Source organism: Rhamphochromis sp. 'chilingali' (assembly GCF_963969265.1).
Source record: "Rhamphochromis sp. 'chilingali' genome assembly, chromosome: 14".
NCBI classification, from domain to species: Eukaryota; Metazoa; Chordata; class Actinopteri; order Cichliformes; family Cichlidae; genus Rhamphochromis; species Rhamphochromis sp. 'chilingali'.
The window spans coordinates 29,965,211-29,975,912 of record NC_137941.1 but is presented as its reverse complement, the minus strand read 5'-3'; the positions used below and the strand labels follow the sequence as shown (position 1 = coordinate 29,975,912).

At 37.8% G+C, this 10,702-nt stretch overlaps 1 protein-coding gene across 1 annotated transcript; it reads left to right on the top strand.

The window, feature by feature from the left end:
- Positions 1-3,588: 3,588 nt before the first annotated feature.
- LOC308409685 (olfactory receptor 51E1-like) lies at positions 3,589-4,572 on the top strand (the record flags this gene model as incomplete). Its single annotated transcript, XM_080902608.1, has 1 exon — positions 3,589-4,572. The coding sequence occupies one exon, from the start codon at positions 3,589-3,591 to the stop codon at positions 4,570-4,572; it is 984 nt and encodes a 327-aa protein (XP_080758734.1).
- Between the last annotated feature and the right edge of the window lie 6,130 nt (positions 4,573-10,702).

Below are 10,702 nucleotides of genomic sequence, written 5' to 3'. Positions count from 1 at the left end.
TTGGAACATGAAGTCTTTGTGTGATTAATGACGATGTGACAGAAAATGTACAACAAGATGTTACAAACCGGTATCTCACTTTAAGTTTTACTGACAACAGGAGGGAATGTCAAGAGGAAATTGTATTTAGTAGTCAGTATAATCTTTTAGTGATATAAGTTTGCATATGGTACAATACTGCATGTAGTTATTTGTATTAGGAAATATTCAACCATGTATACTTAGAGGCATATAATTAATTGTGTGTGATCTCTAACAGGCTGCAGGCTTGGGGTGCATTCCAGGAATGCACCCCCACACCCTGGGAGCATGAGAGAGTTCGTACCTTGTCTTATTGTTTTACAGTAGGATTAACGTAGCTATGTCTGTTTTAGTTTAAGTGCTTCTTTACATATAGATGAACTGTTGGATTTTCCAGACCAGCAGGTTAAGGGAAGTTGTTTATGGGGTCACACTCTGACCCTTTGATCACACACACACACACACACACACACACACACACACGCACCACTGAAGTATAAATAAAGACCAGGGCAAAGCTCAGGGCGAGTCTCTGAGACTGCCCTTGCTAGCAAGAATTCTGTGCCTTTCTCTTCTCTGAGTCTTTACTGAAGAAGTGTTTTAGAATATTTCCCCTAACAGTACACACTGATATCCTCCCTTCATTGTAAATAGGATCAAGAACAAAGCGTTTTCAATGGAAGAAACATTCAGTCAGAAATAGGTCACCACACCCATCAACAGATCTTTTTTTTCTGGGACCTTGTCAAAGCTATCACACCCCCCACTGCTGTACAGATACAATATTATCTGTATGGCTGTCATACAGGCCTCATAAGTCAACATGGAGGCTTGTTTGTAACATATACAATCTCTTCTGTACCATGTTTGAACAGGACATTTTTTACCCCAAAAGTCCAGTGTAATTACTGCTTTCCATACTCAACTATGGTAAATGGAAGCTATTCAATTTTATATAGCGCTTTTCTAGGTAACCATGCAGAAGTTTACATTTAAACTACTTTTTTTTTACCTCACCTGCATGACTACCTTAGAATCACCATGCATGACTTTAGGCCTGTGATATGAAAGAGTACCCCAAGAAGACACATACTGTACAGGCACAAAAAGAACATGCGTGCACTCTACACAAAACAAAGAAATATCTTACTGTGAGGCAAAAGTGCTAAACAAACAGTACACCACCAAGCAGCCCATTAAGAATACAGTGCCCTGCATATTTGAAAAACTGAGCTTCACAGCAATTTCACTGAACTCAGAACAATATACTTCTGATGTGACTATGCCGACTATCAGAATCAGAATCAGAATACTTTATTGATGCGTAGGGGAAATTATGTTGGTTACAGTGCTCCAGTACAAACAGTAACAAAAAAAGACAATACAAGAAGTAAGAAATAGCACAATATATACAATATATATATACATATAAGTCACTTACTAATAAATATCTGAATAAGAAAAAAGAGCATGTGCAAAAAGCGTGTAGCTATTGGCGTATACAGTATTTTAGGATGAGTTGTACAGGGAGATTGCTACAGGCAGAAATGATTTCCTGTGTCATTCAGAGGTGCTTTTTGGTAATCTCAGACTATGATCAATCTTAAATTTAATAGCATCCTCAATGACAGCCGCCTTTGTGCAGCACAACTGAAAGTCACTGCCTTAAATAATCAACTTATATAACAGACAGTTAACTTATTCATTACTAAAGCCACTGAAAATAATCTCCAGAGTTGATCAAATCAGACTTTTATCTGCTTTTCAACAGTGCACTCTTGAAAAAATAAAGTGTTAGATTGTAATGAGGTACGAAAGATTAAAAGCGAGCCAGCCAACTGTGATAACAAAACTTACAGCAGTTCTATGTTGCTGGTAATTTTTCTTGAAGTGAAATAGCCTATATCGTTAATTTTGTGAATTATCTCAGTTTTATTTATGAGATCTGAGAATAGATGAATAGAGAATCGATGTTCTCCTGGTTTAATAAATAACTCTTTCCACAACATTAGCGTGTAACCAACACTCCAGCCCACCATGTCCATTTCCTGCTTTGGATAAACAAAGCGTGCAATGAGCACGCATGCAGAAGTTGCAATACCACCATGGTGAGATAATATATACATAATTAAATCCATAAAGTCACTACTCAAAAATGAAGGTGTAAAATACATTCCAGGGTCCTTCTATGGCAGAAGCATTTAAGCAAGATGGCTCATATGTATTTGCATGTAAATGTGTTAGTGATGTCTGTTTAAACATGTTCCTTTGATTATTTTCATGTTGGCTTGAAATAAAAAATCTCCCCCTGCTGTTACTGCAGCTTAGTGCAACTTAATGCAACTTGTGTGTCCATGTCATGCTTTGGGGAGGCAAAGCGTAAAAAATTGGAAGCCATGGGCAGTAGTTGGATTGAGTAGGTGGAAGTAAAGGAGAAAGAATATGGAAAAGCAAGTTTTCACATTTCTCTGCAGAGAAACCGAGTAGACCATTATTGCTGTGATAGGAATTATGAGGACAACTAGTATCAGTAAGTAGTATTTTTTTTTATCCCAAGTGGGACTATAAAACTTCACATCCATCTTCCATCCTGTTACTCCAACCATCAGATTTTTAGCTGCACATGGAAACAATCTAAAAACAAAAGTAAATCAAAAACTGACTTTCATTTTCAGCTCTCAAAATCACTGACAAATGAAACTACTGGTAACAGCAGATCTTGTTCATCAAGTTTTCATTAAGCCACTAAATACCACTGTTATAGAGTGAAAGCTACAATTATCTAAATAAAAAAAGAAATGAACCAGATTTAGAGCATTGGTAGACTAACAGAAAAACTGAGTACACTGAGTGTATCAACTATTTGACTGATTGTTAACTTCAGCCTTTCCAGCAAAGCTGAGTTATGCACCCCCTTTTTCAACTTATTAAATTACAGCTAGACACCAAGACTGTTGTCTGCCACATCCTGCAGTCACAAAGGATCTCCATGAAGTCATTATGCAGAGTTTGTTGGTTGTGCAGCTGACGGTACTATTTCAGTCATAACCAAAATATTGATTTAAATGTAACATATATAGCAACATATCAAAAATTGAATTGGAGGAAGAAAATTTTCAAGACAACATTTGCACAAACATTAATAAGGCCTACAGGTCAGGGCCTCTAGGGCTTGGAGGAACTGGTCACATTGCAGTCACTCTCTTGACGTAATGAGATCCACAGAGAGAGAGAAAAATGATTCATAAGGTCCTTCCACTAACTTCCACTACATTTCACTGTCATGTTTTCACATGTCAAGATGACGGTGGATCATTGAAGACACACCTGGTGTCTTGTGTTTCTATGAAATTCTGATCTCATCTTGTTCTTTCTGCCTGTAATATAGTCTGACTGATGTACTAATGTTAGACATTTGGTTTTATTAGTCAATGATGAACTGAATTTAACAAATATAACACTTGATGGTTATGCAAAAGGGTAAACAAGTGGTACAAAATTTCTTTCACTGTATTGTGTGTGTTGCTTACATTTAGATTTCAGTCTGCTTACAAACCATTTAACTTCATGGCAATTGATAATGAATTTAATGTGACATATATAACTTTTGGTGGGCACATTGAATTGGAAAAATACAAATTTCTGTATTTTGCTATCATGTTTACTGCTTATATTCTAATACTCTGCAGTAATTCAACCATAGTTTGCCTCATCAGGATTAAGAAAAGCCTCCATGAGCCTATGTATATTTTCATTGCAGCTTTGTTGTTCAACTCTGTTATGTTCAGTACAAATATCTACCCCAAACTTTTGATGGACTTTTTATCTGAGAAGCAGATTACAACTCATTCACAGTGCAGTTTTCAAGGATTTATTTATTACTCTTTAACTGGTTCAGAGTTCTTTCTCTTGGCATCCATGGCTTATGACAGGTATGTGTCCATATCTAAACCTTTGCAATATCATACTATTATGAGAAAAACAACAGTCACAGTTTTGCTGGTTTTAACTTGGCTTCTGCCTGCTTGTCAGCTTGTGCCATCAGCTGTAATTATAAACACTTCACAAATCTGCAGTTTCACTTTAAATGGAATTTTTTGTAACAATGCAATTTCCAAGCTTTACTGTGCAACCCCAAAAATATCATATTTAATATATGGTGTTTTTATACTACTTAACACTGTATTTCTTCCTTTGCTTTTCATACTTTTTACTTACACAAAAATATTTATAATATGCTATCGAAGCTGCAGAGAGGTCAGGAAAAAAGCTGCACAGACCTGTTTACCTCACCTGCTCGTTTTGATCAGCTTCTCATGTTTGTGTTCATATGATATAATTATAACTCGAGTGGAAATTAATTTATCCCAAACTGCACGTTTCATAATGACTTTACAAGTGGTTTTGTATCATCCTCTCTTTAATCCAATTGTATATGGACTGAAAATGAAAGAAATCTCTCAACACCTCAGGAGGTTGTTTTGTCAGAGCAAATTTAAATTATCTGTCAGAGCTGATGCTGGAAGTGCAATAATTTCCTTTGCAATCTAAGTTTAAAGATCTGACTTCTCTTCAGTGCAGTTTTTTGTTTTTACAGGTGATATACATTACACCTGTTGTTGTTTTTATTATTATCATTATTGTTTATATAAATATTACACTATAATATTATACTGTAGAGTACTGATGTACCTTTATTAATTTGCATTGCATTTATATATGTCTGTATTCTTTTATATACTTGTGTGTCTACTGTATACTGTACAAAGAGAGGGTTATAGTTAGTATACCAATAGTACATAATACTTAAACTGATTAACCTACTTATCCTGCTTGCTGAACATATGATATGCATTAAAATAATGCAATAGCTTTACCCTTTTCACAACAATAGCTATTCCTAGCAGCTGTGATCATATTTAGTTTCTGATTTTGTTCTTTTTCAGTAATTTCTAGATACACAGATGATATCTAAAATATGATATTATATATGATTATAATATACTATAAACAGACACTATCTCTGTTGTCATGATTTTATAGGTTATTCACTTAAATTTTTTCTGCACCCTGTGTAGTCTTTCGTACCATCAAATCTTATTGGCACTGACCATTTTTAATGTCTGTCACCATCAGAGATGGGCAGTAACGCATTACTGTATTCTGGTTACTTTTTTCAAGTAACAAGTAAAGTAAGATATTACTATTGCAAAAACGGTTTTAGTAACGCTGTGTTACTAAAACTGTGATTTTTGTGCGAGAATGTCTCATGACAGTGACATAAGCGAGTGCGACATTCGTGACAACAGCTGTGTGCAGATCAACAATGGATCATATATCGAGTGCGGGAGAGAGTATGAGCGTGGAGCGTTTAAAGCGTGGAAGTACTGACCTTACTTTGAGTTTGATTCCATAAAAAGTGACAAAAACATTAGTGTCCATTGTGCGTGGGAAGAAAACTTTTCTTTACAGCGAAAAAAACTCCTAAACTTCCAAGCAAGCACCGAGTGTGCTACGACGTAATGGGAAATTCACAGTAATTCAGTTGAAGAATCACTTGTGGATTCTTCAACTGACCGCCGCGGCACACCTGCACCAGGGTAAACCTCCGCCTACCCTACTCCGTGAGAATAGAGCAACAGGACCGCTAGTCTTTGATTTTATTTATTTCCTGTTGTGTTTTACTTGCATCTATTTGAAAGAGTGAGTGTAAACACAAAAAATATTTTATTTTATGTGCTGGAATGTGCAGAAAATAGGTTTAAATGTTAAACAAATTTCTTCCAGTCAGAGAATGTTGCATATAATAAAATCTTTGCTTGATGCATACAGGGAGTGCAGAATTATTAGGCAAGTTGTATTTTTGAGGAATAATTTTATTATTGAACAACAACCATGTTCTCAATGAACCCAAAAAACTCATTAACATCAAAGCTGAATGTTTTTGGAAGTAGTTTTTAGTTTTAGCTATTTTAGGGGGATATCTGTGTGTGCAGGTGACTATTACTGTGCATAATTATTAGGCAACTTAACAAAAAACAAATATATACCCATTTCAATTATTTAGTTTCACCAGTGACACCAATATAACATCTCCACATTCACAAATATACATTTCTGACATTCAAAAACAAAACAAAAACAAATCAGCGACCAATATAGCCACCTTTCTTTGCAAGGACACTCAAAAGCCTGCCATCCATGGATTCTGTCAGTGTTTTGATCTGTTCACCATCAACATTGCGTGCAGCAGCAACCACAGCCTCCCAGACACTGTTCAGAGAGGTGTACTGTTTTCCCTCCTTGTAAATCTCACATTTGATGATGGACCACATGTTACGATTCGATGTTGTCAGTGTTTTGTTTTAGGCGTGACTGTTATGTGTTTTCTGTTTTACTTTGAAGGTCTGTCTTATCTCAGTGTGTTCAGTTTACGCTTCCTTGTCTCGTCAGTTCTGATTTGCCCCAGCTGTGTTTCCCTCCTGTTATCCATTCCCTGATTGCTCCCTCTATGTATTTAAGCCCTGTGTTTCAGTTTGTCATGGTCGTGATCTCCCCCCGTGTTGTAAATAGTTTATTGTATATAGATGTAAATAGTTGTCGATACTTTTTTAACTCGTTAGCTGTAGGCGTTAGAAGCCATTTTTCTTTGGGAACCTTTTCTCCTGTTTTTGGTTAGGGAGGCAGGTAAGACACCTGTAATTTTCATTTGGGGTTTTCTGTGAAGGTAAGCCAGCTGCATTTCATTTCTAGAGTTTTTGTTTGTTTTGGCCATGCTCACCCTGATGCCTGCTACCTTTTGGGACTCAATAAACTGACTGGCTGTTGTGAAATCCGTGGTAGCTGTTTTTTGTTGGTTCGTCCTCCTTGAGAGCAGGGAGTGTGGGGGGCATTTTTTCCTTATTTTTATTTTCCTTATGTCGCACGCCGGTTCCCTGGGCTGGGGTGTAACACACAGGTTCTCAATGGGGTTCAGATCAGGTGAACAAGGTGGCCATGTCATTAGTTTTTCTTCTTTTATACCCTTTCTTGCCAGCCACGTTGTGGAGTACTTGGACGCGTGTGCTGGAGCATTGTCCTGCATGAAAATCATGTTTTTCTTGAAGGATGCAGACTTCTTCCTGTACCACTGCTTGAAGAAGGTGTCTTCCAGAAACTGGCAGTAGGACTGGGAGTTGAGCTTGACTCCATCCTCAACCCGAAAAGGCCCCACAAGCTCATCTTTGATGATACCAGCCCAAACCAGTACTCCACCTCCACCTTGCTGGCGCCTAATAATTCTGCACTCCCTGTAAAGTTAAAAGATTAAAACTAATAAAAACAAGTTTTAAAAAGAGACTTTTCCATTTGATTACATTTTGTATGATGGATTATGTAGAGAAAGTAGAATTGGGCAGAAAGATCTATTGCTTTATCACCTATTCAGGTTGTAAATCGTGTTTTTAAAAAGTAACTAAGTAATTACTTTTGAAAATAAGTAATCAGTAAAGTAACAGGATTACTTTTTGGGGGAAGTAGTAAGTAATTAGTTACTGATTACTTTTTTCAAGTAACTTGACCAACACTGTGTTAAGTGACGGCTGTGTGCAGACAGGAATAGGACCCAAGGTGCAGACTCCAGAGACAAACTTAAACCGAAACAGCTTTAATGCTGAACTCAAACATAACATAACTGGAAAAAAATCAAAATAAACTAACACCGGCGGACTGACAAGATAAGATAAGATAGAACTTTATTAATCCCTCGGGTGGGTTCCTCTGGGAAATTCGACTTCCAAAAAAAAAAAAGCACAGCAACGACCGAAGTTACAGTTACAGAATTGTTATATATACACACACACACACACACACACACACACACACACACACACACACACACACACATATAAATACAGAGACAAATATAAATAAAATATACAAAGGGGATAAATAGAATAAATAGGAATAAAAATACAAGTGAATTGCACATTTCAAGTATTGAGTCTATTGCACTGTTGACTATTTACAAAAAGTATTGCACAAGGTATTGTACAGTGAGGTGAAGAGGCACTACAGCTTAGTTGTTCCCCCCTCCTTTGTCCTCCTGTTTCCCCTCCCTCTCCCCTCCAGAGAGGAGTTAAACAGTTTGATGGCGTGTGGGACAAAGGAGGTGGGACAAAACACAAAGCAAAATAAACAGTAGCTGTTTTTTGTTGGCTCATCAAGGGGAAGCGAAACCAGATACATTAACATCAGACATGGACTTTCAAAATAAAACAGGAAACATGACACAGACTGAACTAAAGACACAGACTCGCACGCACTGCAACAGAGGGAACAGAGACGTGGGACTAGGGCAGGCACTGACACTGACTGGACACGGGGATATAGCAACTAAGGATACACAGAGACGCGAAGCAGGGTTCTCATAACAAGCTGGTGCTTAATTACTGAGTTAGATGAGAAGATTGAGAACAGGTGTGCAGCAAGCCATCCGCTACAGCCATTGACCACATCTTCTAGAAAGCCCAAAACACAAGGTGCTTTAGAGCAATAGAGAAAGCGAGGAGCCAGAGAGAGAGAGCAAGCGAGAGAAAACATACAGTGAACTCTTAGAAATACATGACAATCAGTGTTGCCAACTTAGCGACTTTGTCGCTATATTTAGCGAGTTTTCAGACCCTGTTAGCGACTTTTTTCCTAAAAAGCGACTAGCAACAAATCTGGCAACTTTTTCTGGTGGGCACCTCGCCCATGGCAAAGCGCTCACAGGCGGAGGATAATCCTCCCCCAGCTGCTATCAGTGTAGGAGACATTCAAACCTATCACTTTTTCCGGTCCAAGCACGGTTAAAGGAGCAGGGTTGGAATTGTGACATTAAAAAACAATAATTGCTAAAAGAAATAAATTATAAATGCATTTAAGACATTTTTTACTGACTTTATGTCTCTTCCACGATGTTATTTCTCTCTTCAACAGCGTAGGTTACAATTACATTAGCATGATCAATTATCCAAATTAGGCGATGACGTCATTTAGCGACTTCTAGCGACTTTTAGGACAGCCGATAGCGATTTTCCTTACTGATGACAATGGTTTGTTGATTTACTGTAAGTGATCTGTATTAGAGCTCAGGCAAAGTTCAGTTGCACCCATGCACAGTATGCCTCTGTGATTAATAACTGTACTCAAGCACAGAACTCAAGAGCATCATCCTCGTTGTGTTAAATAAAGAATCTGTACAGAATATAATAAGGCCGTGTCTCAGAGCATTCAATAGTCATTGCAAACAAGCCACAAAGTTTAAAAAAGCTCTAACCTTTAGGACCATGTAGGGCCGAAAGGTTAAAACTAAAATTTCTGTTGGTCTTCCATGGTCTCTTGTGTTCTGGGGGCCTCTGGATGTCTGGAGTTTTGATCTCCTCCATACCCGCTTCACACCCTGGAGGACGGGGCTGTGGCCCCCCCACACTCCCTAGCAGATCATTACATGGAGAAACCTTTGGAATGCAAGCATGCTGATCCACACAGGTATGCACACATGGGTATTCACAGACGCGGACTAAAGCTTTCTTGGCTGCTACCTCAAAGCACACTGTGCGCTGTCTATCTTGCGTGCTGCACAATATCGTTTATTATTTAGTAAATATTGATATCTATGGCTAGCTAGTTTATTGTGATGGTGCTTTGTTTTCTCTATTATTATGTTGCTCTTTGTTGTTTGCTGTCTCCTCTGTTTGTTTTTTTTGTTTGTTTTTTTTTTTCTCCATACAGGTGACCCAGGAGTTCTTTTTTTTTTTTCTCTCTCTCTCTCTTCCCCCCCCTTCTCACCGTCTCTTCTCCCCTTTGGTTTTCTTTCTTTCTCTCCCCCTCTTTCTCTCATTCATTCCCCCTGTCCTATTTATTTAAAAAAAAAAAAAAAAAAAAAAAATGACAAAGGATGAACTGAAGCTCTGCCATCACATAATGTCGCATACTGCTGTTTCTGATGTCATTTAAAAAAAAACAAAAAAAAAAAAAAACTAAAATTTCAAAATAAAACCTAAAATTACAGGCAACCAGTGAAAGGAGGCCAAAAGTGGAGTGATATGAGATCTTCTGTTGATGCCTGTTAAGAGTCGACTTGCAGCATTCTAAGATAAGATAAGATAAGTTAAGATAGAACTTTATTAATCCCTCGGGTGGGTTCCTCTGGGAAATTCGACTTCCAAAAAAAAGCACAGCAACGACCGAAGTTACAGTTACAGAATTGTTATATATATATATATATACACACACACACACACACACACACACACACACACACACACACACACATATAAATACAGAGACAAATATAAATAAAATATACAAAGGGGATAAATAGAATAAATAGGAATAAAAAATAAAAATACAAGTGAATTGCACATTTCAAGTATTGAGTCTATTCTGAACCTGAACCTGAGAGTTTGAGACTATCCCTGACCTGGACTTCTTTCTCTGTGTGTATATAGATCTGCCCTGGACCCGAGCGAGCGTGTGTGTGTTTGGAACCCACTGAGAGCGTGTATTGGATTAATCCCTGTCTCCCCCTGGACCCTGGAGCCCCGGACCCTTTCCCCTGCCACACTGTATATATATTCTCACCTGTTGTCTCACTGTAAATAAATGCACTTTCTCTTTTGCCAAGGATACCTGATCTGCCCGTGAGTCCATTTCAAAC